Below are 27,991 nucleotides of genomic sequence, written 5' to 3'. Positions count from 1 at the left end.
AAATTATTTCTAATCAAATGGAACATAAAGTAATCACTAGCAATTTCTTTCCCCTTTGACTCGAATAAATTACCATGAATAATATTCGTGTGACAGAAGAAGATTTTGCAGGGAGCCTGATCTTATCAAAAACATCATTTTCCCTGATAGGATCCAATACAAACAAAACCAAATTAAGAATTACAAAATCAACAAGAAAGAATTAGAATTGAATGGCAAGGTTTTCTAATCTCAAATGATTAACAAGTTCCTGGAATTAGCTACCCTTGTATGCTTAATTTATCCTACATAAACGTTTAGACTTTCCCATCATGTTCATCGGACTCTGACAAATTACTTTGTTTTTGTGGTCTGCTTGTAGGTAGCGAGAGGCTCCAGCGCTCCTTACCTCCAGGCTTAGATGAGGCGTTGCCATACCAAACCATCCCAACTACGGCTATGATCATGCCCAGAACCACATGTAGATTAAGACCATCTTTTCCAAAGAAAAAGAATCCCATGATCAGCACAAGGATCGTCTTCATATGACCAAGTACTTGAAAGGACACAGCTGTGAATCTGCCAATGCAGATGAACTGGCTTAAGTTGGTCCCTACCGCAATGGTGCATGATATAACAATAAACATCTGCAGAAACCAAGATTCAGAGAAAATGTGAGATGGGATTCTGTAAACTCGGGTAAGAAAATCATGCTCAAACACACAAACAAAAGTAGTTAAAGAAAGTAAGAAAAAATTGCCCTCGGCCTTTTATAAGAAAATAAAAGGCATTCATGTACAACAACATTATGCAAAGCAATACTGCTATGTAAAATGGAATAGCAAACACACGAGTTAATGCAAACAGGAACCATAACAAATAAGCAGCAACATAACTTGTATGCGAGATTAAAGTCATCGTCAGACTTGATTGCAGAAAATGGAGCCGTGAAACTAATATTATACTTTTTAAGAGCACGGCCACACTAGAAATTTTTCACAACACAGACCAGGGTTGCTTTTTCCTCACTGTTTAACTTTTCTTGTTAAGAAAATGCATCCAGTTAGCTTTTAAGTACTAATCACATATATATTAAACTGCATCGAGGACTTCATAGTTTTCTGCCCTTTCCAATTGGCTGCCTCAATTGTAAATCCCAACATAGCCAAATCATTCCACCTTGTGTGCCGATGTTCAAATTGGAGTGCAGAAGGCAAGAACTTATTCAAGTGCAAATGTAAACATAGGCAACCGTATAAACACATCTGGAGATCACAATGACAAGCCATGTGTCCACAGCTATGCAGACAACTAGAAGTGCAGATGCATCTATAAGGCATGTTCATGCGATCCCTAAGCAAACATATGATACAAAAATCTCAGCTACTCTACAGCGTGCATAATAATATGCAAGAATGAAAGGTGTATCCAGATTATAGCAAAATCATGAAGATGATTATTGAAAAAACATAAGTCAAATTTTGTTGGCTATCTTACCACAGAGACAGCACTATAGTCATAGGTATCAATTCTTTTGTTTGTCAACCAGTAGTCCAAAAAGGGGCCTAATAATAGCAGTGTTGCGGCCTGGGCTGGAGCAGTGTGACCCAGTAGGTTGAAGGAACTCAGTGAATACTTCCTTTGGAGGTAATGTACATACTGCAAGTAAATGATTCAACAGAGTTATTAGAGGAGCTGCTTATGAATGAATCATTTTAACGAACTTGATTAGTTAACTTTGCAATTTACAATTGATAAACTTCTTTAAATTGAAATGGAATAGGATAACTCATGTAAAGAAATAGATGTTCATAAACACTTACATACTGTTGCAGCGAAGTGCTCCAGACTGCAATAAAGGCAGCAATGAAACCTTTGGCATTAACACTCACATCAGTGATAGTGCAAACACCAACGCCTAACAGAACAACTCCTATACTCAGCTTTGTGTCTCGTGAGTACCGAATCTTGTCAAACAACACTTCCAAAAGGCAGGATACGGGAATCATAGTCAGCTTTGCAATCTGACATTTAAAATAAACATGTGAGTAACATTATTGCAATAATCAACTGCCAAAACACAGCAAAACAACATTTACCTGATAAAATCCCACTGAATTCCACATTAGACTGACATTCATTCCAACAATTGAGAAGTTTGCAAAGAGAACAAATTTCAAAAGCTCAGGGTAGGGTAGATGAGAGGCTTGGATGTAACCCAACCACCTTAAAACACCAGTCATCAAGGTCGTGGTAGCAAAATGCATACCAGTTAACGTCGTAGCTGCAAGAAACCATAAAAAAGGAAACTTCTAACTACTAAAACCTCATGAATGTACAAACAAATAAAAGAAAACAAAGAGCATGAGAAACAAACTCACCATAACTAAAACCATAAGTAGCCATTAAGGCTTTATTGACAATAATAATCCCAACAGAAGTGACAACATTGAACATCCAGGCAGCCGCATCGGCAGCTCCCTTTTTATTTGCCTTGCTGCTAGATGGAGCCATCGTAATTTACTTCTCAAAACTTAAATTTTGAAAAGCCTTCAAACGCTTACCCTTCAGCCTCCAAAAATATCCCCATCCACATCACAATGACCAGCCAGCAACACGCTTCTCTGCAAACATCAAGAACGGATGGAAATCAAAATTGTGGTTACCACGTAAGTTACCAAACACTCACCTTCCTCCTCCTTCTAAATTAAGCTCTCTCTACTTAGGGTTTAACTAAATTAACCTAAGAGTTTTTATATATAAAAAAACGATAGACAAAAGCGAGCTATTTTATAATTACAATGGAAATTGATAGTTTAACTAAAATCATTTATCAATTTCCTTAACAGAAAGAATCAGAGGGTAATAATCAAACAATTCTGAGATCAAATCATAGAGGGCAGATCTCAGGTAAATCATGAGAAAATTACGAAAATTCTATAAACTCAGATCTGTATTACGTTATTATTTTTAAGATCGCAACATAATCCAACAATCACCACAACAGATCGTAGAAAACAAAATCACGATTGAAGTCAATTTTTTTTACGGTGTGCAGAAAAATGTACGTACCGTAGTAGCTCAAGAAGAGTGAAACGGAGAGAAGGAATTATGGAGGAGAGGAGGGCGTTATGATGTGCGTTTGAAGCAATTTGCAGTTACTCTGTTTTTTCTTTGCTTTGGAAGGTACTCTGTAATGGTTTTTTTTTGTTCAAAAGAGTCCTGAAGATTCCGAGAGAGAGAGAGGGGGGAGGAAGTGAAATTCTGTTGCGAAATGTAAGTGTCGTGGGGCGGTGGGGAATGGTGTTTTTAGCAGGCAGGAGGCAGCAAGCAAATCATAACGCGGACGTTTGCTTCCCTGCACATATGCTTTTTTCTTTTTATATATATATTAATCAAAATAAGTAATCATTGCTGTTAATTGGGATTCGAATGCAACCCAAGAGTCCGAGAAAATAAATCTCTGTTCATGTAATAGTGTATTAGTTTAAGTATGAATTATATATTTATGATTGGATGGTTGAAAAATAATTTAGATTTGATGTAAGAACTGATGGATAGCATTCTTACACCTAAAAGTTCAAAATAATAATATAAATAAAATTGGTCATTGAAAATCCTAATTTTAAAAGCAAAAATGAAAACAAGATTCTTTAAAGGTGTGTTTAGAAAAAAAATTAATTTTTCTTCTCGAGACATTAACCAATCCATCTCCATGCCCGTAGCACCTCCAAAAATATGGTTCATGCGCGCCTTTCTATTGCAAAGCCACAAGCGCCCTTCGGTCGTCTAAAATAACACTTCCAAGTTGCATTCCATGGAACGCCCAAGCAAGAATGAATATCCAAAAGCTCACTCAATATGCAGAAATCTGAAAGTAGATGCAAGTGAGGGCATTTTTTTCAAATAATGAAATAAGAATTTGACACCGATTCAAATAGACAAGGAGGCCGCGAAAATAAAAATCTTTCCAATATGGCAATATCACTTCTAAACTAGCCTACCACAAACATTAGTTGCACCAGAAAGGGACAGGTTTCAGCCAAGCCATATATGAAATTTGTTCAATGCTGCAATTATATGCTCAGCGCTTCTTCGAGACACCAACAGTCTTTCCACGCGGCCAGTAGTCTGTGTGCTGACCCCTGACAATAAGACCCCAGTAGTGCCTCAGACCACGGTGGTTCCTGCATGACAAGGTTCGAATCAGATCGCAGGATTATGTTTCACTGATAATAAGTTTCATCAAGGCCATCTAACAGGCTCATGGTACTAACTTTGTCACCTAAGCCTTTAACAGAGATGCATTTCCCTCAAGACAGTAAGTTTTAGCATTGCAGCTATTTGACATTAACATTTAAAAAGAGTTGTAAGATGGTACAACAAAGATTTTAAAAAAAGTTCTCCCGCGCACAAAATGTGCATTTCTTCCCTTCCCCTGAATTATAATGGACATTTGACAACCTAAAGGAGTACGAAGATCCAATGACCACAAGGGAAACAAAGACAATCCAACAGCTAGAAAAGATAAGCAAAGAAATGAGTTGGCACAGACAACAAGGGCGGAGAGAGAGAAAAAGAAAAGAAATGGGAAACAAAAAAAAATGAGATACCAAAAATATACTCGAGCTCCAATGACAACAACCCCAGTATCATCAAAAACATCCCGACAAAAATAATTTGTACACATCATGGAAAGTCACCATTGGTGTCCAAAGTGGGCCACATGTGCTACCCGAAGACGACAAGTGACCCACTCGCTAGCCATTTGGGTCACGCCTAAATGGCTAGACTCTCCAGCTGTTTGGGTGTGGTCCTAACGGCTGGACCTTCTAGTCGTTCGGATCAAGCTCAAACAACTAAAATCTTAGTATTTCAAGCAAGGTTGTCAATTCCGTTTCGGTAGGTGTTTTGTTTTTTCAATTGGAACGGAATGTTTCAGTTTCGGAGTGTTTCGGCGTGCCGTTTCGGGGTTGTACTGTTCATATATATGTATATATTCAACAAACATAATTCAAATTCAAGATAAATTAATTATAAATTATGCAATACAAACACAATGCCAAACAAATATAATTTCAAAATTTAAAATATTTCTAAATAGTTAAGATTAAATAGATCTTTAACTTAAAGTAATTCAACTTAAACAAAATATCAAAATATTATGAAAGTAAAATGTTTTAACACAAATATTTTAAATATAAAGTTAGGTCAATGTTATTAAGGCTAATGGAATCTAAAGCATTCCTTGTTTTGCTCAAATTCCTACAAAGTATAAACATGAAAAAAACAACATAAATATAAACCATATATATTAGTGATAAATCTAATTTTAAAAAATTAATATCATTGTTAATGAAAATAGTAATAATAATTTTCAATGTTATTATTAATATCATTGTTATAGAAAATAGTAATAAAAAAGAGCTTTTATAATTGGGTGGTTTAATTAATTAAATTGAATAAGGTTCAATTTGATTCAATGGCTTTTCAAGAGCGGAACGGAACATGTGGAATGGAACCGGAACGTTCCGGGCGGAATTTAACCGAAAAATCCGGAACGGACCGAGATTTAAAATGAGATGAAATTTGTTCCGTTTTATTCCGTTTTTTGAATTGGTATGGAATGTTTCGGCCATTCCGGACGGAACGGAATGGAATTGACAACCTTGATTTCAAGCCCCTCGCTCAATCTCAACTCACCTCGGGCTATCCAATCTTGCCCGGGCTATCCAATCTTGCCCCGGCACTCACATCTATGCTTTTTTTTTAGTTCCCACACATAATTGTGCAAAGCAGCATCACATTTCTATGCCGATTGCAAAACTACTACTCTCTGAGCCTATAATGGTCATCTTTGACATGCTAGTCAGTCTCCTGTGCCTGCTCCCCATGCCTACAATAGCTAGCCACCCTCTCCACCAATTTCCCAAGACACCACGACAAGCACCAACATCTCCATCAATGGAATAGCAAAATATCACAACCAATGACAACAACCAATATCTTCACTAATTACAAGCACGACACAACAACCAATGACTACCTTTTAGAAAAATATTTTCCTTCTCCATAAGAGTCATGAATGAGTGTATAAATACACTAAGTCATCATGTAAGAACCAATAAATATACACAAGTTCATTCGCAGGCTAAAAATAGTCTCTTCACACATTCTCTCTTCAGCATCAACAATTCAATGCTGCTTATATTATTTCCCTTAGTGTATATTATTTTTTCCTTTTATATTTACTACCTTAAAGTATCGAAGGGTCCAATTTCTACAGGGAACTTGTTTTTTCATGTGAACAACCACTGGACCAAGGTCAAGACCCACTCTGCCAGCCCAGGAAACAGCCATGGGAAATCCAATTCCTGTCTGAAGTTTTGCACGACTTCATCACATACAAATGATGAAAAGCTACTAAATACCAAAAATAATTTCAGTTCGACATGGCAGAAGCAAATAATAATGTGAATGACAAGATAATTTAGGAAATCTAAAGAGCTGAACATGTTTTCAGTGAATGCACTTGATCCCATATAAATTAGTTTATATAAAAACATAGCAAACAAGAAATTACCGAATCTTCTTCAAACACTCCAAATCATCTCTCAACTTCATGTCCAATGCGTTTGACACGACCTGAGAATACTTCCCATCCGTGTAATCCTTCTGCCTATTCAAAAACCAGTCTGGGATTTTGAACTGGCAAGGATTTGCAACAATAGTCATAAGGTTACTCTGCTGCGGATAGTTCACCAGCCCTGACAATAACGAAGAAAATTAAATTAGTTTTCTGGAGAGAAAAAAACTGATACTATAACAAATCATGACTTTTTCAGAAATTAAAACGCCCAACAAATCTTGATCAATTAATTATTCTCTCTTGCTTTGACGCAGCAACGACAAATGATCTCTGATATTTCACCTCAAATTTCAAAATACACCATCTTTCATTATGCTAATTACCCTCTAGCATGTCATTAATGCCCCCAAAGCAAAATCAAACACTTCCAATCAATTTTTTTAAAAAAAAATCAACGTAAGCATGAGGGGTATAGCTCAACTTCTCAGGATCTGGGTTTGCTCCCTAAAAGTCACCAATTCGAGTCTCACAAACCTCAGGGCAACTGAAAACTTACATGGTTATTAACTTCAGGATCCGTGGGATTAGTCGAGGTAAATGCAAGCTAACCATACATCCACGTTAATAAAAAAAAACCAATATCAACGTATTTCCTTAAACGATATTCGATAACTAATCTATAATTAAGAATCTAACCAGCGAGCACAAAAAAACAAAATTCACACAGAACAATACAGAAAGCGAGGGAGAATGAGACCTCTTGTTCATGTCAACATCGGCCTTCTTGCAGACAATGTTAGCAAAGCGCCTGCCAATACCTTCGATTGATGTCAAAGCAAACATTATCTTTTTTTTTCCCATCTACATTCGTGTTCAGCACACGCAGAATGTGCTGGAAGTCCTCGTTAGCCGCCAAAGACTGTTTTAGAGATAAAACCCACATGCGAAATCATCGATCAATTACATAAGAAAAATAGAAAAAAAAACACCACCACCTGAAATCAAATCTAATACATGTGCATATTACCAATCTAGATCAAGCATAATAAACTTCATTGACATACAAATGTGTCAATTATCGAGACCCTAACTTACCATTTTGAGCGTTCGAGAGAGGAGAGTCTCCGGGGCGGAGCGGGAGAAGCAGCTGTTACTAGGGAAGAGAGAGAGTGAGAGAGAGACGCGACAGTGCGTACGACGGTTTATACCTTTTATTAAAAGGTGGTAGGATTTTGGTTTTTCAGAAGACGATATTACCCGCCCAAACTTTTCTTTTCTTTTTCTATTCGGGTTTAAGGATCGGACCCGTGTAGAAAAACTATATGGATCCGGCCCCTTCATACATGTCCGCAGTGGGACTGGCTCTCCCAACTTTTTGCCTCCATGATTAGGGATTCCGTTACAATCGAGTTTTGGTATTGTTCATGTCTGCGTCTATGCATCCAAAATTATCTCTCCCTCTTCAATTTCTTATCAACCACTCTTTCTTTTAAACGAACCAAAAATCAAACACTTGAGCTTCAAACAAACCAAGCCTAGCTATGGTGGATGCTAATACTAATTCAGATCAAATGGTGCCGTTTCCTCTTTCTGTAGAGCAATTGATAACCAAAATCTGTAGAGAGCAGAAACAAAGCCCGTTAGAAACCAAGATAAGGCACAAACTCGCTTCTCTAGGCGAGGAATAGGCGCTTAACATCCTCTATAAATGTATACCTGGTCAAGAAACTAGGAAAACATTCAATGCTTTCATTTTCTTCTCGGACAACAAGTCCAACAATAATAGTAGCAATGCCCCCTTCTCCTTCTCCCAACAAATGCCTCTGTTTGTCAACAATGCCTCCAGTCTCAGCAACAGAAGATCGATCGGTTTCCCATCACTCCAACTCGACTCTTGATGACTTCTGTTCAAAATCACTATTAGTACCAACTCGGAGGCCGGAAATGAAGACAGTTTGCTTTCATTGGTAGGAGCGAGAGAGAGGATGAGAGACATTGTGGTGACTGGTGCACCGGGTATGGGTTGGGTTTCAGGTCCGATAAAGTAGTCATTTGCTTGTACCCGATCCAAATATAAATATCCGACCGACCCATTCAGATTCGTTTAGATGAATATCCGTCAAGTTCGTTAACCAGTGACTACCGCAGCACGGCTATTATCATCTCAGAGTTTATGAACCAAATTAAAACTCGCCAATGATTAACCCTAAGACCTTCTGGGTTTCCAGAGAATAAAAATAAATTTTAATCAGTGAAGAGTTCTCTCCATATCAAGGATCCCAACACCCATTTCTCGGCATGATGATTTAGTTACTTTCTCAGTCTCTGACTGTGTCCTGGTGTCTGCTTTGTATCGTGTAACAGGGCCATGCCTGAGTCCAGACTTCCGAGCAAAACTTGTTCCTGCCACTGGAGGTTAAAGTAACAAAAACAGCGAACCGAAACATAAGACAGAAAATTATGATTTAGTCCCAAAGTTGTAATTATTTTACAAGTTGACTGTCAATTCTTTCACAAAATTTTCAATTACCCTTTTTAAATGCATTTTTATATTTGTCTATAGTAGGATTGTAAATTTTGGAAGGATATTTTTTAGGGAAAAAAAGCAATAAATTGTCAATAGATGGATTCAAGTTACACATAAATATTAGGGTTTTCAAACTAATGGGACTGGCTAATTATTTCATTACAAATACAGGGACCAAACCCTAATTTACTAAACAAATAAAGATAAACCGAATTATTATAACTCGGATGTAACCTGATGCCTTGTGCTATATACCAATCTGTAAAAGGAATCATCAATGTTAAAGTTTGGCAGGTAACATAAAAATCTAACCTGAACAAAGATAAAATTAATCACAACACGAGATTTTGTCATGGCCCTGTTCACTGGTTTCACTACACACTGTTATCCCCCGGGCTTTAAACCTAGAACAAAGTGAAAGTTAATTTTCTGGCCATCGGATCCTTTAATCGTTAACATGGTCTACTTATATCTGAAAGTCTCACTCATGGAAAGCGTAATGATAAACCTGAAATGGTTGCCATAAGCTAAGACGTCAAATGGAAATAGTACAGCCTAACTCCTTGGCAGCAGTGTCAAGATGATGAATGGGCATTCCTGTGGCAAGTCGGCTACGAGCTTCCCAGGTTAAGCACTTTTCAATATCAGCTTGCCAGTCGATTTTATCCAGGCTGAAATATTGATAAGAGGGTCCATGGATTCCATTCCTGTCCCCTTGCTTGGAAGAGGGTTTTATTGAGCCAGTTTGAAGAATATCACGAAGAACAGATGTGCTCAGAGCACGGACATGAGCGCTTGGATGAGAAAGGCATCGGATAGTAGCTGGTAGACGACACTGCATGAATTGGCCCAAAAAAATCAAATGAGCATGTGTCATGTATATTTTCTTGCTAAGTGGCATTGAGTACTCCATTGCCTCACCTCTTAGCTTACATGTCCTCTGTAAACATGCTCGTGTAAGTGTGTGTGCAACATCCATACAAAATGAAAATGGATATGTCAACAGGGTATATTCACCTTTAAGATGTTTGAAAGGCCATCTGCAACCGCAAGTCCAGACTCTCCCCACTCCAGCACTGGCTGAACTGCTCTAGCTGTTGCTTCCAGTAGCTGCCAAATAGAAATTGATAGGTTAAAATCACTTAATATAAGTACTTTCCTTTTGTTGAGAAAGGACTGCTGACTACATCTTGGGGTGCCATAAGCCTCCAGTCAATATAATTTTGGTGTAACTTCTTTTGGGAAGAAGGTGAGGGAACATTATAAAGAGCAGGTCACATATTCCAATGTAAAGTGAAATCTTCTTCAGTAAGTTACCTCAAGCTGTGGTAAAGTGCATGCTTCTCCATCAACAAGCATCCCATCTGTGGCACGTAAAAGTAGATCTGATGAACTAGCCAAAATTACCAAAGATTCTGAGGTATCATGATTTCTCATCAGCTCAACAATCAACTTGACGATGCGCTGATTGACTCTCCACATCTTCTGACCTAAATCATCATCATCTTTGGCAATCCAAGGTTGCAATTCCCTCTCCGCCTAACAAGAACACAGGCCATGAGAGTGACTAAACACTTGAAGCAACTGAATATTAGAGGAAAACAGAACAGAACAAAAAAAACAAGGAAAAAAGGGATGCTAGCTTGAACACCCAACAGGCAACACCTCCAAATTTGAGATCAAAACAATTGTAGAAACCATTTAATTAATAAACTTTTTTTTGCACCTTTCCAGTGTCCAGGTGAGTATGTTTTGTACTTTCAAGATAGGAGTTCTGATTTTTTATTGTATTGCCCTACTCTGAAGGTGGTGCCACCTTTAGAAAATAGGTTGTTTCAAAATGATTAGCCAACAATAAAGGGTAAACAATTTCATTTTACAGCATAATTAAAGGCAAAACAAAATTTACACCTGAAGAACAACTGCTGTAGCTGCTTTTGCTGGCGATGCTGATACAACATTGCATAGTGCGTCCACAACCTAAATACATATTGAAAAGTATTTAGAGAAGCATATTTCAGAGAACATAGTGAGAATTCAGATAAAATATAAGCAGTTGGATCTATCAAATCCATTTCCCCATAATTGAGCAGCGTATCATGCATCCCAGTCATATATGCTAAAAACTTTTAAATGTCTATTTTTTATACATATAGGATGAAACATTTTACATTAAGTGCATCAAAGCTTCTAATTTTTATTTTCAATTTAAAGGAAAAGTGATTAGAACATGGAATACTACCTGTCTCCATCCTTGTTGAGCAGAAGTGCTTTCTGCACAAGGTTGAGTTTCAGGTGATGCAATTAGCTTGTGCCACAACAGAGAAACAACAGAGAAACATAACTCTTGCTTCTCTGGAAGCACTGATCTTAATAGAACTTGTGCACTGCAATTAAATCCAATATGCCTGTCCATTGTTAAGAAATTGGCCAAATCTGAAGCATCAAAGGGGAATCCCGCAATACCTTTCCCCGAGGTGCTTCCAGAGCCTTCTTCTGAATGTGATGCTCTCTCACATTTAAGTTTAGTTTCTGAATGAACTAATTCTTCGTATTGAAGGACAGATGATTGCCCTGAATTAAAGCAGACTGTGCTTGCACTTCTATTTTGCTTGTTACCATCAAAACACATAAGAGAATCTTTCCAAACTGGTGTATGCAAGTGTGCTCCTAATGGCTCAGCCTTGTTAACTATGGATGCAACAGCCTTACTGTGAATATCAATGAGGTTATATAGTGAGGATGCCCTAGTGTAAATTTCATTATCCCACTTGCATCGCATCAGAACAGAGAGCGCATGCATGCAAGCCTTTGAACGTCTAAATAGTTCAGAAACATGAGCAGCAACCATAGCTGCAGCTACTATCTCAGTTGAACTATAACTCCAAGATGTTCCAATAGAAGATGGTTTCAGAGAAAAAAGTGCCTCCAAAATAGCTAAAATTCTGTGAGTATGATGGCTTGCAGAGTCGAGACTAGTTTGGAACTCACTAACAGATCCATTTAGTTTTGCAGGCTTGGCTACAGTCTGTGCATGCTTAGAAGTTGAATGATTACTCCCCCTGGAAACAAAGGGGAACATTTGAAGCTCACAAGCCAGAGCACATACAGCAGCCAGAACATAAGAATCAAATGCTGCAACTGGACCTTGTTTCTTCGTCCTTCTAGATTTGATGTTTCTTGGCGTTTCAGATGTCGATTGTGAGTCCTCTGTGCCATCATCAGGAGGATTGTTTTCTTCACCTCTTGGTCTCTTGCTGCCATTGGAACGAGCTTCATGGCTGGCACACACAGTTAACACAACAAATAGTAGCCTTGATGCAAGCTCTACAGAGGCACATGATTCTAGAAAGAGAGAGTGGACCATTGTACGAAGCTCTGCCACAGCAAGGTTTTTGGAGGCAGGCCATAAGCTAGAAAGATATCTTGTTTTTCGGGTCTGTGCTCTAGAAGACTCTGGTGGAAATGTTCTCTGAAGAATTGCTTCCACTGTGGCAACAAATATCTTCATTAGGCATGCTTCAGAAGGACTTCCACGAGGAAGATATTCCAGGACCTTAAGGAGAGGTATATACAGATTCCATGACAATATTGGAGGTTGCAATGGTGTTGCAACTATGATTTCAGGAAGATCAACTGCTGAGGAACTTAAAGGAATCAGACCGTAAGCAGCTTCCCAAATGGTACAAATTCTCCATTCAACCTCAGGTCCATGGGCACATAGCATTGATGCAATTCCCTGGGCAGTTGCTTCAATAGTCGCTTCAGCTGCAGGCACTTCTATCTGTTACCATGTTTAAAATGAAATAAAGCATAAAATTAAGACCTTTTTCATAGCTTGAGTCACAACATGTCAAACTGACATCAACAACTAACATTTATATTACCTGCTTCCTGTAGCTTGAAAGATAACCAACCAAAGGTTCATGTTGAACTTCCACCCCTTCCACTTGCCTTAGTGGCGGAAAAAGCAATGCAGGCTGCGAGAGGATGCGGAAAAGTAAAGCTGCAGCAGCATCAGCTGCTATACCTGCTCTCATGGACATTGCAGTCCCTATTGCACGCAAGAAATGCAAGTGCATCCAATTCCGGGGAAGCTGCACAAATGAACACATAAATTAAGAATGAAATAGAAGGCTATAGGAAAATAGATAACCATAGATTGACCAAAGAAATTAATCAATTACAAATACTATGTCTTGAGTAACTCCCACTTCTTTTGGGATTGAGAAAGCTTCCTTCTGATGGAAATAAGTGAAGATATCACAAACAGAGAAACAGGTGAATAAAAAAATAGGACTTTTGAATTACAATGTGTACATGTTTTGTTTCCATTGACAAGTTATTTCAGAAGACTCCAGAAAGGGGGAACAGCTATCTTTCATGGCTTTGCAGAAGCTAAGTACAAAGGACAGAAAAGCTGATTTTTAATTTAGGTTCTCTTTTGCATTCTATGGGAGAATGACTTGTATGCCTCGCTGTATTTACTCTTCACTCTCTTACTAATACATTCTTCTTTTATAATAATAAAAAAAAACACTAAATATTCCGTGCATGTAGTCACTGTAATGATAAAATCAGTATCTTCTTCATCTCTTGACAAGATCATATGGAGACTAGCAAAGAGAACATCAACTAGGTAATAAGAAATCAACAGAAAGCACAGTTGGTTGCCAAGGTGAATTACTGTAATAAAGAAGGTATACACACTCCAGAACAAGATCAGGAGTGATGCTTGTCAATGTACAATTAAATGTCAGCAATCAAAACTATGCAATTTACCCTTATGCCAGATGCATGATCTTCAGCAGCTCGAAGGAGTTCCACAAGTTGTACAGCAGCATCAAGAGCGTCGGGAGCCCATGATGGCGGTGCTTCAAGAAGTCCAAGAAGAAGTCGTTGAGTGGCACTTGGAGTTGCAATGGCGTAATACCTACCCAGAATAGAACACATTTAACAACCACTAATAAGTAGAATGCTTCAACCTACTAAAACTGGGATTGTCACACTTGTAGACAGAGGACTTGTGTCCTGCTGTCTTTAAGACCTCTATGGTCAATTATATGCTAGACTACACCTTTGTTTATACAGTTTTTCTGCATGCTAAAAAACATTGATAAAGATAATTCAATAAAAATACATGAGGGCTGGAAAAGGCGCACAAAGAACTGTGTCCCCACAATTAAAAAAGCATGTCATTTATTTGAGTCCCTAGATGATTCAATAACCACAAACAAGAAGTTAATCAAATACGCATGTAGATTCAGAAAGTTTTTTTTATAAGCATTTAGTTTCAGAAAGTTACCGGTGAAATAAACATGCATATGGCTCAAGAGCAGGTAACCCAGCAACTAAATGCTCATCCAAAGCTGTTGTTGGAGGAGGGAGTAGAAGTGCAGGAACAGCTACCGCAGTTAATGTAGCAGTCTCATAACGAGCAACTTCCTCATCGCACACACTTAATATAACCCCAGCACCATTTGCCACAGCCCACCTTGGAGTTGATGGCACCAGCTGAGGATGCTTTCCTGACCCGCGAGAAGAAGCTAACACGATAAAAAAGAAAATCAGTGGATAGTGATATTTGTCTTAGTGCGTAGACTGCCATGTTATCCTTGTAGATTATGTAATAAAACTTAAATTATCCTCATAATAGCTCCCCGCTATATTATATGTTAATACTTACAACCCCAATGGAATCATTAGGAAATCAATGTTCCAAGGAAGCAACAACTTGTGCCTACCACTACAATCAAGGATTATGTTAATAGATGTTGTAAGCTAGATCTTCACTTTAAAGGGAATTCTGACAACAGAAACAGTGCAAAGACAGTCATTTCTCTGCCTTCAGTAAAACTTTTAAAGCATTGCTGATTGTTTTGTTGACAATTTGAGCTGAACATACTTCATCAACACTGAGAATCTTAGAGACAATGGTGGAAATAACCATAAAAAAAAGGACAATGCTATCAAAGTAAAACATTAATCATTTTGGTGGAAAAAAAAAGAGTCAGTAGAATGCAAAACAGGAAAATGACATGTGCGTTTCACTTTTCTACATATGTTCCAGAGATGGAAATATCATTGTGCGCGTCTCAAGTCCTACATAAGAAAAAAAAATCAGAATTGCCTTGCACTATTTCTCTTTAGACACCGATCATGTCTTCCACTATCTCATATTCATCTTCACCATTGCAAAAATGAATAGATCGGCATGCATTTTACATGTAACGCATGCCCGTCAATTTCAAATGAATAAATAAATGATCTTCAACATTCTCTTCATCCAAGTTTAGGTGCTTACTTTTAGAATCCACCTGTTCCTTAAATGAGATGTTTGCCATTCAGTAGCTTAACAACCTGTACAATACTACAAACTTTTCTAGTAAAATCCCTATCAAGAAAACCAGAGCTCGTCTGTAACCTTTGCACCTTTTCTAGTAAATCTCCTTAACATTGAGATTTCACCTCATCATGCAGGAGGCACCCCAGATTATTAAAAAATGAAACAAACCATAGTATGTACTTCTTGATTAGATGCTACTAGAGCAAAAGGCCAAATTTTCACATGCTATATTTCTAGAAAAAAAAATTAACTTACTGGTTGTTGGTGGCTTGAGCTCTCCAGCAGCATATTTACCCATAACACCACTGCACCTGAAAATGCATGATGACATTTGAGGTTAAGGGAATCCCCATAACTAGAAGTTGATAAGAAATAAATATGATTCATTGCATTCCATGACAAGTTCACTACGAATTCATTACAAACAGTGTCTATGCAACATTGAGAAGTTAACAGTGCCAATGCAACAGGTGATAGACTCCCCCCCTGGGGCGGATTGTGACTGACTTCCTGCTCTGGATTTCGATCGTTGTCATCATTGGATCTGCACTTCCATGTGCAGATCACCATATGATAGAATCCCAGAGCGGCTTCAATACCACATGTGACAGTCTTGGCTCAGTCCCTATGAGGTATTGTCTGCTTCTGCCATGTGGCATACAGTTTTATCCCATAGAAGGTGCCTCACAGGTTTAAAACTTTGGCCATCCATATAAATCCAAGATCATTCTAGTGCACATCCTATATGGGATGGTGAAAGGATCTTTTCCAAACCAGCCTCATTCTTCTATATTATGTTTGAGGGACAAAAAATTTCCATCCAACCATCTATTCAAGGAGTTCGCAGTTTTTGTTATCTATAGTTTTAAACCAGTAAAAGAAGAGTGCAGTTCAAGATATTCAATATTTTAGTTGTTGCACAAACCATGAAAAATTTTGTCCCATTTTTTTTTTTTGTGAAGGGAGTAAGTGACTCTCTACTTTCAGTGTTCTCCTGTGATTAAATTAAATTTCTTTAGATATACATCATCATGTCCATTCTGATCTAGGACATTTTTTTATGTTTATTAGGGGGAAAAATGGAGGAATGGGCACCATTACAGAGATTATTTCCGATGCCAAATAACTTGAACCTTTCTAGATCAGGACCGAGGAGTTGCAAAGCACTGAGCAGGGGAAATAGGACTGAAGATTATCCCGCTAAAATTTAAAACATGCAATTCAGTCCAGTTTTAGAATTAAAATGTAAAGAAATCATACTGTATCTTTACATTTCCTATCATGTTGATTACTTCCTAACCAAAACACAACAATTAGACCAAATAAAATATTGCACTCACCAACGAAAGTAGTCACTTCTGATACCCAGAGGTGCAGCAAGCAATATGTCAGTGATCCAGGGAGACAGGGGCCTGAAAGGTTTCCTCTCTTGTTGTACCAGAGGTATGGTGGAGGATTTCCCTTCTGATTCAATACTTGTAGAATTGCCATCACTGCTGCTTCTGTCTGTTTCACTATTCTGTTTTTCCAGCTTGTAAATTGGGCGATTGTAATGAGTTAAAATCCGCAAAATCTCTCCACACGCCAGAGCCCATTGTTCAGAATATTCATTCTGTAGAAGTATCAAAAGACATGTCATAAATATGAAAATTCTTTTCAACCCATACAGAAATTGCATGCTGTAAACAAATTAGAAAAATTAAAGACAAAAGCATAACTTGTGAAATGAAACATGAACCAGAAATTATTGTTTTGTTTAACGGAGAAAAATGAGAAATTTCTACAATAGATATAGAGAGAAACTTGAAAGGTAGGTCATGGTTTCGCTTTGCATACCTCGCTGCTAGGGCAGACTAGGGAAATGAAAGAAGCAAATGGAGGGCTGCTCCCATCATAAACTAGTGTACCATCTATAATACATGAAATAATTGGAAGAACAACAGCATGTCCATGCTCCGGATGATGAAGGACAAACATGGCTGGGAATTGACAAAAATATGTAAATCAATAATACCACAGCTACCACATATTGAAATGATACTCAACAAGTGCAATTAATTATTTTTATTTAATAGCATTGGCTAAGAATCGTTACCCAAAACATCATCAAATAGGTGTTTGTCTTTTGATGGATAACGATTGCGGATCAGCTGTCGAAACCATATCCATATCCACAACCAATATATGTTATTAACATCATTGACAGTAAAAGTCTATATGGAATTCAGTATGTATACCATGCAAACAAGAAAGACCGACTCAAAGAGTAGGTATACCTCGGCAATGTCATCGGGAAACTGTTCCGATGTGCACTGCCCAAAGTACTCCACATAAGCAGTAATTTGTGCCTGCAGAGGAGGAAAAACATAAAGAAACATGCGGATCAATTCTTGTAGGAAATGAACCTCAATAGAAAGAAATGTCATAAACAGAAGACAAACAAGTGGCAACTGTACATGAGAGTAATTTCGAAAACAAAGATAAGATGCAGATAGGTCATTTTCCAAGTCAAATGAACATGTCCAATGCTATAACCATTGGAGCAAATGAGATGACTGGGAAACAAAATTGACAATAGAAGTTTTCACTTCAAACCCAAAATTTATAACTGTCCAAAAGTAGTGACATCTAATGACTGTCAACAAGCGCTGGTTCCGTAATTTCTGTTTGATGTCCTAAAAGACAAACTCTCGTAAAATCTAGATGATGGAAAGAGTGGAGTACAGAAATGGTGAAATGGAAGGTTGCAGAGAAGAAAGGATGGAAACTAGCCCTCCCAAATTGAGCAGATTGCAAATTACATTTCTGCTAGCCTAGGAAGGATCCTTCCTTGGGTTTCATCCATCAAACCAAATGAAGAAGCATCTCATTTCCCCACTACCCATCCACCCTACTTTCTTTCCTACCAAACAGAGAACAGGGATTTGGCGAAGTTGAAGCTTTTTTAGTAAACAGAAAACCATCTTCCATCTCCATTTTCAATTTTCTCCTCCATTTCCATTTTTCTTTTCCAGTGAAAAATTGAAAAATTTGTTCATTTACTGAAAATATAGAAGAATTTTTCCACTCAAAAAGAATAAAAAACATGTTAGTATTATAACTATTTTCCATTAAAAACCAAAACCATAATTTATAATACTCGATTTAATTTTTTGTATTTTTGATAATCTAACTCTAAAATATTGCTTTTATTTTTTTCAAATTAAAAAAATATCATGTTACTTATTAACTCCAAAAAGAACAAAGAAAATTATTTTATTTTACTTAAAATAAATAAAAAAATATGGCATTTACCCTATATGAAAATGAAAAAATAATTTTGATGTTTTATATTGATAAAATGCTTTTAAATAAAAGAAGAATATTTTATTATTCATTATTTTAGTTTTTCTTTAATTTGGAAAAGAGTGAGATAATTGTAAAGAAAAACTAGGAAAACATCAAAAATATATTTGTCAAACTCTGAAAACTAATTTGGAAAACTAATTTTTTAGTTCTCTAGATAGAGAAACATCGCATCGAACATAAAATTCTAATTTTTCTTTTCCTTATTCTAGTTATTTAGAAAATTGAAGTTCTACCATGTTCTGAACAGTCCCTTGAATTTCAAGCTAACATGGAAGTGTTTATAGGGTAAAAAATCATGAAGAGTGAACATAGCCGCATGCTTGTTTTGCCCACAACTTTTACTTGCCAGGAAGGGAAAAACCAATCGTTGCTTAGAATATCCAAATTCAGAGGAATGTTGTGTAAAAATCTAACTTCTGTTAGCGGTTAGCACCATTTCAGAAGACAGTACCTTTCCTTGTGAATAACTCAGTATGTCCTCAATATGGGGCAAAAACATATCAAATTTCCTGATCACGTCATAATTTTCACATCTTCCTATACAAGGACCTAATTCAATAGTAATACCAGGGTACAAAGAAAGAGTATCCCATTAATTGATCACAATGTAGTTGACAATGGCCATAAATAGTGGAAAACCATAAGGTTTAAAGTTAGAAAGGACTACAACATTTTCCACCATTTCGTTTGTTTTTTTTAAGATTCAATTTCCAGGTTTCTCATATCCTTGACACAAATAGCAATATAATTGCCCTCCATGATATACCTACTTGTCAAAACATTAAACTGCAACAACATTTGAAAGTCTGCCAAGAGACAGCAAGGAATTGATCCAGTACTAGATATGAGAATCATATTAAATTAATATAAAATATTAAATCATGTTTCTGCTCGCTAACACCTAATTATTTATGCATAATGATTACTGGAAAATTGAAATATTAAAAACCCCATTTAATAAAGATATTGCAGTAAAGGGGTGGGTTTTATGTAACATACTACTGAAAAAGGAGGCGTTGATTGATCCACCAATATGAACTAAATGTATCCTCTAATTAACACAACCAGTCTAAAAACTATGCTCCATTTTATATCTCCATTCTACCGAGAAGAAATTTACTGGTTCTTTAAATCAAACTATTCTGAATTTTGGCACCCTATACACCTTAGAGAAAATATGCTGATGCAAACATATAACAAGTCTTGCCACCTATTTCATGAGCTTGATAAGACACTTAAAAAAAATGGGAAAAAAAAACGTAAATAATTAAAATATACATCAAAATCTGTTAACTACCACAGAAATGAAATAGAATGCCTCAGGATTTGTTAAAAAGACAGAAAATAAGAAAGAATGTTTCAACTGACCTTTCTTTGCTGGGCATCTTGAGGAGGGGGACAAAACAATGAAGAGAATTGAAGACCATCAATCCACCTCTCAGAAGAAGAACTAGCCATTAAAAAGTTATCTGCCCTTCAAAATACCAAAAACCAACCGCGAACTTTTTACCCTTCCCACCACTACCAATCAAGAATCAATATATCGTAATTCAACATCCCCCTCGGATTACTACTCTCTGAATCCCCCAGAATTTCCCAACAAAAAAATCAACTGAAAATAAAAAACACGAGAGATTTTCCTTAGTTTGCTGGCCTCGAAATTTAAACCTCTCGCCCAATATGCTTCTACAGTATCTTACAATCCAAACAAGAACTTGAATCTACTGCTCTGCAAGAACATGGTTAACTCTTAAATAAGAAATAAATCTTGAAATGATTTAGCATGCAAAAATCAAGGACAGCAGAAAACAAGAAACTACAAACAACTTAGCTTAGATCCAAGAACCCAGAAAATAAATATTTTACTAAACATGACATCAACCAAAAAAAAAAGACCAAAATACCTGGTAGTTGTGTCTGAACCGAAGCTGCTTAGTTCGATTTTTGCTGATTTGAGTGTTGGTGTATTTGATCTCTCTGTATGCGTACTATTGTGACTGTAATGTTTTTTTGAGATTTTTTTATCCAACTACGATAACAGACTACAGCAATTTGTTTTTTTTTTTTTATCTCTAATTTCCTTGACAGGTTGCTTCTTTTTTTTTTTTTTTTTGGTTTTTTTTTTTTTCTTAGCTTACAAAAACATTAAGAGGCTGTAGTTTTGGTGGAGAAGAAGAGGAGATCTTTAGATGGTTTCTACTATGAGATTGTGTTGCATACGTGGCAATGATATTTTCCTCTAACCTCAGAGGCCCACGTCATGTCAATCTTTGCCGTGTTTACACATGTAGTAAAGTTTGCCGTGTTAAGGCACATACGCGGTGATGGGATTACGGTAATGTTTTGTACTGTAGTTGAGGTGTTTTTCATATAAAAAATATTAAAATAATATTTTTTAAATTTTATTTTTAACATTTTTATATTAAAATAATTTAAATATAAAAAAAATATAAAATATAAAAAACACTTAAAAAATTTAAATATACTCTACTTGTACTTATGAATTATGATGTTGTTGTCTTGAGTAAAAATCCAGCAAAGTTTGTCGAGCAGCACCTCCATGCCCATCCCCTGTATTCAAGTCTTTTTTAAAAATACTTATTAATTAAAAATATATTAAAATAGTTTTTGAGTTTTTATTTTTACCATCAACATATCAAAAATCTAAATAAAAAATCTAAAAATTAATAATTTAATATTTTTATAATAAAAAACAATTTAAAAAAAATCAACCACAAAAATAAAAACTCCAAATGGGAATGATACATAACCCACGCATAATTTATTAAAACCTATTGTGTGTGTGTGTATATAAAATTCTAATACAATTTTAAATAAAAAAATACTTCAAAAAATAATATCTACAGTAATTTCAAACATTATTGGTAGATTCATATAAATTCCATTTGTTAGGTTATATTTGATATGAAATTTAAAAAAAAATAAAAACAATTTATTATGTAATTAATTATTTTAAGAATAAATTAATAGTTTTTAAGGATTAAGAAATTATTTAAAAAAAAATATTTATGATATTCATAAATTGGAGAGTAAAGTATCATTAAAAATAGAGAAATAATTTATTTACTAGTAATGATTAGCGACAGTTAATTACAAATCAAATCAATATGTATCTTGAAACAAAACTTGCTTGGAGAAGTGTAAAATTTATTTACCCTTCAAGGAGCACTAATTTAAGGGATAATCATTACTCTCGTAATAATTCACCCATATTTTAAAAAAAAAAAATATACCATGCAGCCTTGAATTTAACCTCCTTCGATAATCTACCAAGCATAACCTTAGGATGAGATTAAATCTTGTAAATCATCTACTTTTCTTTTTTGTCTAAAATTAAATTTTATAAACAAGATTAATTCCTGGTGTTTTAAAAATTGAAAATTCATGTTAATTTATTTTGATTTATAAATAATTTTTACACATATAAAAAATCTGTCAGTTTTTATAATTTAAAAGCTATTTGTTTTTTTAGAGGAAAAGGTTTTTAGAAAAATTTAATTTTTTTATTTAAAATTAATTTTTAAATTGTTTTAATGAGTTGGTATTAAAAAAAAATTTTAAAATATTAAAATAATATATTTTTTAAATAAAAGATATTTTAGTAATATTTTAAAAATAAATTACTCGAGTCTACGAGGACAAAAATAAATTAAATGGTGTCAAGTATCGGCCGATAAACTGGGATTTGTTGCGTTTGTTGATGAGAAGTACGTCTCACCGTGTGTCTGGGTGGATCTGGTTCCATCACAGACTCCATTGCTGCACGTGATGGAAATTAGCCTTTTTTTCTTCTCTTTTTTTAAGAATGTGACATCAAGTTCGCCATGTATGCTTTAATGTACAAAATATAAGCAGCTGATTTACATTGTATTATCCGTTATTTTTTAAAGAATTTTTATTTAAAAATATATTAAAATAATAGTTTTTTATTTATTTTATATTAATATTTCAAAACAATAAAAAATATAAAAAATAATTCTAAAAAAATCAAAATTTTAATAGATACACGATCAATCACAAAAACAAAAAAATTTACCTATGCATTGTTTACTAAGAGACAAGTCATCAAGGATTGTTATGTTTTCTTTTTCATTCCTATATTTTTTTTCAATTACATCTTTGTAAACCTAAATTAATTGTTAATTAAAACATATTTATTGAGAAAGGACAATATTAAAAGAAAAGGAACCAAACTTAAAAATATATAAAAAAGGGGCAGTTGTGTTTAAAATTGGGGTGAAATGTTCACTTTAGCTCTTTAATTTTTTGGATTATAAAATTTTGGTCCCTCAAACTACATACAAATTAATTTTAGATTCCAAACTTCATTTTTCTTGTTTTTGTTTCTTGGTTCGAGAGAGAAGAGAGAAAGTGGTAGATACTACCAGTAGAGAAAAAAGATTTCGGATGACACCAATTTCGGTTATGAAAAATGGTGATTTTAATGACAATAGGTTCATTTTAACGGAGAAAATTTCATCCCAAGTGTTATTTTTCATTAACCTATTAGCCTTATAATTACGATAATGATTTAATTATATGTTTTGATAATAACATAAATATTAGATATAATAAAACATTATTTTGATATAGTTTTGATATATAAATATCACACTATTAATATCATAATGTATTCTATGCTGGAATGATGTAAATAATGACATGTTAACAGGCCATATAAATACAAATATCTATGCTATACTTTGCATACACCCTTGCAATGATATACATGAGTTTATAACATTTAAGAAATCATCAAACAAGTAAAGAAAGTATCGAAGGTTAGTGATAAAAAACTTGTAGAAATTATAATATTGACTTTGGTGATCAAGAATTTGTGATAGGATTTTGTTAAATGGCACTAAATTTGTTTATAACACCTTATAAATTTCACACAACCTAAATAAACAAAAAAATCCAAACAAAGATCAAAACACAAAAATATAACAAAATTTGGATAATAACCAAAATGGTATCACCTTTTCGAAGACTGCAAGGCAGTGGCTAAAACGATCAAACCGTTTCTTAAACAGGTCTTGCCATTTCTCAAAATGACTAGTCCATTTCTTAAAAATTTCTCAAAACTCCGGGGTTCTTCAAAATGATTCGATTGATTTTTAAAAAGGCCTGACCGATTTTGCCAACAAGAAGAAAATTGTGTCTAATGACTAATTTCTTTTTTAAAACCTATAAATAGCCTTTTATTTATCCAGAACAAGCATGGAACTCTCAAGGAAAAAAATACAAGCATACTCCATTTAAAAAACAACATACAACACCTTTATTTCACCTGTAATCATCAAAAAACAAGGTTGTGTGTGAATTGACTAAATCCTCGTAAAGAGTTTAATTGGTATCCAATTAACGATACTAAGAGAGTATATTGTGAAAAATGCAAGTAACATTTTAAACACTCTGAAAGGTTTCATGGAGACAAAGTTGTGAATGGTTTAATATTTTTCTTTCAACAAGTATCAATGAAAGGCTTTTCAATCTTTATCCCATAAAAATACAGGGATAACAACTTGACCTTAAGCTTGCAAAGGGATTAGGTTTGATCTTATACCCGTAAAAAAGTAATGTAATAGTTTTGTCTTATCCACTAAAAAGACTGGTATGTAATAATAAAACTTTTGAATGAAAGTTCAAGGAGAGGAGTGGGCGATTTGCCGAACCTATATAAATCTTCGTGCAATATTTCTAAACTCTCACTCTTTAATTATCGCATTTATATTGTTTTTTTGCTTCTCATTTGGTTAAGTATTTAAAATTTCATGTTATTAGGTAAAAAGTTTTAACTTTATAGTTTTATCTTGTATACTTAATTCATCTAATTTTAGGTATTTGTGTTGCTTTAATCATAAAACAACACAACCTTGCATGAGATTGGTAGATGTGAACTTGAAAAGAATTTCGGTTTCAAATTGATTGTGGGTTTTCAAGCTAATTTTTAGGTTATTTGATGCAATAGATATGTTTTACAAGGTTTTTGGGTTTTTTTTTATCAAAATATGGTTGAAAATGAAATTTTTTTTATTTAAAACATCACAACCATACTTTTTGGCGACTAGAGGTTGTTGGAATATAAGAAAATCAGGCAACGTGTCACATAATGTTTTTTTTAATAAAAAAATAAACAGATGACAAGTCCTATAAGAATTTTTTTAAAAAAAAGAATAACAATGAGGCACATACACTTCGACTGCTCAAGGCCAACACGCGTGGAACTTTTTTTGTTTTCTAGTTTTATCCACTACAATTGTATTTTTTATCAGTTTTTCTTGTCCTTTTTTTCCAATCTAACAATTTAATATTTTTTATTATTAATCAAGAAACGTTAGGTTTTTTTTCTTTCAATTGCCCTGTTATTTATTTGATTCTTGATTTTATAAATGTCTATTTTAGATTTAAAAAAGGTATAAAAAATATTAAACTTAATTAAATCCGTGGTTTAGTATACGAGTTTAATTGCTTTAACTGATTAGGAATAAGACTTCATGTATTTTTTAGACAGTATAAATAACTTATGATTTATTTAATTAAATACGTGTATAAACTTTTTAAATCACAATTAAATTTTTTTATGTTAATAAATATATAAAAAATATTATCATACTAGAAAAAAATATCAAACTTATGACAAAACACGGATAAGGTAGCTCGTATATTGTTAAGGTAGCTAGTATATTATCCATAGTCGTTGCACTGGTTCACAGCGCATGTGGTTATGAAATCTTAACATCGCATTAAAATTTCAAAGGTAATACGAGAGGTTTGTCGTTTTTTAAAATTATGGAGTCATGTATTGAGTTATAAAAAGTAAAATTATTACAAATTTATCAATTAAATACAAATAATATGTTCTTGACCAAATAGTAAAGTGAACTTCATTTCGATATGCTAAAATAAACCCTGCTTATAAAACCAATAATCTACAAACAACCAGTGTAATCTATCCACGCAGTCAATGTGATTTTTTTAAAAAATATTAGCATATTTAAGTTAATTTTTTTAGCAAGAATAATATTATTTAGTAAAATAATATATATTTATCTTGACATGCTTAAGAAACATGATAACTATTCTATCACATTTACGAACAATAACATTTAAACAAGTCGCATTTTTAAAACACGATAACTTAATATATAACCTCACTGTCAATCATGTGGCTTAACCGGTCAGCTGGTTAATCTATTTTTATGAACCAGTTAACCATTTTACATAAAACCATAATTTTATTAACTTTTTTTTTCAAATATGTTTTATAAGTGTCAATGATGTAATCGGGTCTGCGATAACGAATGATTATAAGCAATCAAGTGTGATTCTACCATAATTAGATGAGAATTTACCCTATACAGATTATGTGGAAGGCCTAACAGATACATTTACGAATTAGTGAGACAAGTCTAGGCCCAATAAAAGGTTTAGTCGCACCATACCATAATAATAACTTAAAAGAGCCGTAACTTTTTATTTGACTGTTAGATTGCGTTTAAATTTTTGTAGGAGTTTCAAGATGTTGTTTTCTTTAAAGTAGAATCGCTACATCAATTGTCGAATCGTTAGATTTTAAAAATATCACCGGGCCTTGATTTTGAAAATTTTATGATTTTACTTGTTATTTTGAACTGGACAACTTGTTTAACTAACTATTATAAATCAGTTAATTAGTTAGTTCTGAATTTAAACAGTTTTAAACCGCGATATCAATTAAAATTTTATTGCAGTTAAGATTGATATCGTAGTTTAAAAATATTCAAAACCATAAAAAAAAAATTACAAAATACATTTTTAACACAGGAACAAACATTCTATCTAGGATACACCCGAACCAAAAACCCAAAAGGCATCGGTGCAAGTGCTGCCCGAAAAGGAATTGCACCAATATCTGGACACGCAAACAATTTCAGCGGCTAAAAAATTCACGGGCGGTCAGTTTCTTAAATGTCTGGTGGATCTCAGCATCCCTCCTTAGATATTTTTTCCTTTAGAGTAAATAAAACGGCCAACAAAAGGATCAACGGAAAAGAAAAATAAAATAAAATTACTGGGGTTACGTTTAATCAACCAGAGGAGAAAATATTTTTTTAGTTAGAAATACATTAAAATAATATTTTTTAATATTAATATATTAAAATTATTTAAAATAAAATAAAAATTTAATTTTTTTCTTCAAATTGTGGATAAAACCGCGTTCTCAAATGAGGCAATACATACGTCTTCCCAGATAGGCAGATACCAGCCTAATTACACGTGTTCCAATGTCGTGCCAGGAATATATATCGTTTTTCTTCTAATTTTGGGTTTTGCACCACTTGCCCACATGATTTCTGTGGGGACCACCTTCCATGTGTGTTTTGTTTTTTTAATCTTGGGTTCTCGATGGGAAGCGCTTGTATGCATGTATGTATGTGATAAGATAGCATGTATGTGCTTGATCAGTGACATGTCTTAACATACGCGGCACGCTTTGGTTTGCTGGATAAGGGCTCTTTGACCCCGATGCATGCAGAATTTGGAGTTTTTTTTTTCCCTGGTTATTGTGTGATTTTTTCTGTCTCATTAGCATCAGTTTCTTATCATTTAAAAAAAAAACATAATAGAAAATTTATTTAGTAAAATAATACTGTTTGAATTATTTTTAATAAAATAATATATTTTTACTTTATCATGCTTTAAAAATACAGTTCTTAATAAATATTATATTTTTAAAACACGATAATTTAATACATTACATTTCTGAAATGTAACATATCTACTCTATCACTTTTACACGATAATATGTTTCTCTTAAATAAATAATAATAATAAAAAACATGCATGAAGATGACCAACTTGGCTATGTGTCCTTGTGCATGTTACAATAACATTAATTAATTATTATAGTTATGAACAACAACATTAATTAATTGTCATGGTTTTGAAAGTGACATTTTTAAAATGATGTCGTTTCGTTAGTTATTTTTGCTGCTATGCTATTTTGCCTATTTTTGTAATTCTCCATACTAATTGTCCAATTACCCCGTTGTCATGTGATAAAAAAAGAACCACATCCTTTTACATTTTTAAAGACAGTTGGATCTCTCAGTAAATTAAAAAAAAAAACATGTATCAACATTGAAGCAACATTTTTCAATTTAAAAGAATTAAATTAATCTACCTGAAAGAAAAAAAG

The 27,991-nt window shown here is 34.3% G+C and overlaps 2 protein-coding genes and 1 pseudogene across 4 annotated transcripts; all 3 read right to left on the bottom strand.

The window, feature by feature from the left end:
* Nucleotides 1-30: 30 nt before the first annotated feature.
* On the bottom strand, nt 31-3,386 carry LOC7468762 (UDP-rhamnose/UDP-galactose transporter 5). The gene is made up of 6 exons (XM_002300868.4): nt 3,052-3,386; nt 2,361-2,603; nt 2,079-2,263; nt 1,803-2,003; nt 1,477-1,638; nt 31-626 (listed from the first exon to the last, which is right to left on the bottom strand). The coding sequence occupies exons 2-6, from the start codon at nt 2,491-2,493 to the stop codon at nt 297-299; spliced, it is 1,011 nt and encodes a 336-aa protein (XP_002300904.3). The 5' UTR covers nt 2,494-2,603; nt 3,052-3,386; the 3' UTR covers nt 31-296.
* Nucleotides 3,387-3,857: 471 nt separating this feature from the next.
* Nucleotides 3,858-8,977, bottom strand: LOC7468760 (40S ribosomal protein S18-like; annotated as a pseudogene).
* A 331-nt stretch (nt 8,978-9,308) lies between these two features.
* LOC7467800 (protein GIGANTEA) lies at nt 9,309-20,955 on the bottom strand. Of its 3 annotated transcripts, XM_024595260.2 has the most exons (16): nt 20,694-20,955; nt 20,158-20,518; nt 17,718-17,789; nt 17,537-17,591; nt 17,278-17,420; nt 16,782-17,053; nt 15,697-15,752; nt 14,401-14,641; nt 13,878-14,028; nt 12,983-13,192; nt 11,338-12,879; nt 11,007-11,075; nt 10,413-10,634; nt 10,113-10,205; nt 9,604-9,930; nt 9,309-9,499 (listed from the first exon to the last, which is right to left on the bottom strand). In XM_024595260.2, exons 2-15 carry the CDS (start codon nt 20,245-20,247, stop codon nt 9,631-9,633), a joined length of 3,516 nt encoding a protein of 1,171 aa, XP_024451028.2. In that variant the 5' UTR covers nt 20,248-20,518; nt 20,694-20,955; the 3' UTR covers nt 9,309-9,499; nt 9,604-9,630. The 3 variants fall into 3 exon arrangements, with proteins under 3 accessions (XP_024451028.2, XP_006386299.3, XP_024451029.2); XM_006386237.3 differs by having other exon boundaries at nt 9,309-9,930; nt 20,694-20,954; XM_024595261.2 differs by having other exon boundaries at nt 9,309-9,930; nt 20,158-20,513; nt 20,694-20,954.
* Nucleotides 20,956-27,991: the final 7,036 nt, after the last annotated feature.

Source organism: Populus trichocarpa, chromosome 2 (assembly GCF_000002775.5).
Source record: "Populus trichocarpa isolate Nisqually-1 chromosome 2, P.trichocarpa_v4.1, whole genome shotgun sequence".
Classification (NCBI taxonomy): Eukaryota; Viridiplantae; Streptophyta; class Magnoliopsida; order Malpighiales; family Salicaceae; genus Populus; species Populus trichocarpa.
This window is presented reverse-complemented; position numbering and strand designations above follow the sequence as displayed.

Excerpts from the sequence above, each read along its gene's own strand:
- LOC7468762 (XM_002300868.4), bottom strand. The coding sequence starts at position 2,493 with ATGGCTCCATCTAGCAGCAAGGCAAATAAAAAGGGAGCTGCCGATGCG. Across the intron at positions 2,264-2,360 it reads TACTTATGGTTTTAGTTATG|CTACGACGTTAACTGGTATG; the intron begins GTGAGTTTGTTT and ends GGTTTCTTGCAG. Across the intron at positions 1,639-1,802 it reads GCACTTCGCTGCAACAGTAT|TATGTACATTACCTCCAAAG; the intron begins GTAAGTGTTTAT and ends ATTTACTTGCAG.
- LOC7467800 (XM_024595260.2), bottom strand. The coding sequence starts at position 20,247 with ATGGCTAGTTCTTCTTCTGAGAGGTGGATTGATGGTCTTCAATTCTCT. Across the intron at positions 17,592-17,717 it reads TTCCCGATGACATTGCCGAG|CTGATCCGCAATCGTTATCC; the intron begins GTATACCTACTC and ends TGGTTTCGACAG. Across the intron at positions 17,421-17,536 it reads CCTATTTGATGATGTTTTGG|CCATGTTTGTCCTTCATCAT; the intron begins GTAACGATTCTT and ends GTCAATTCCCAG.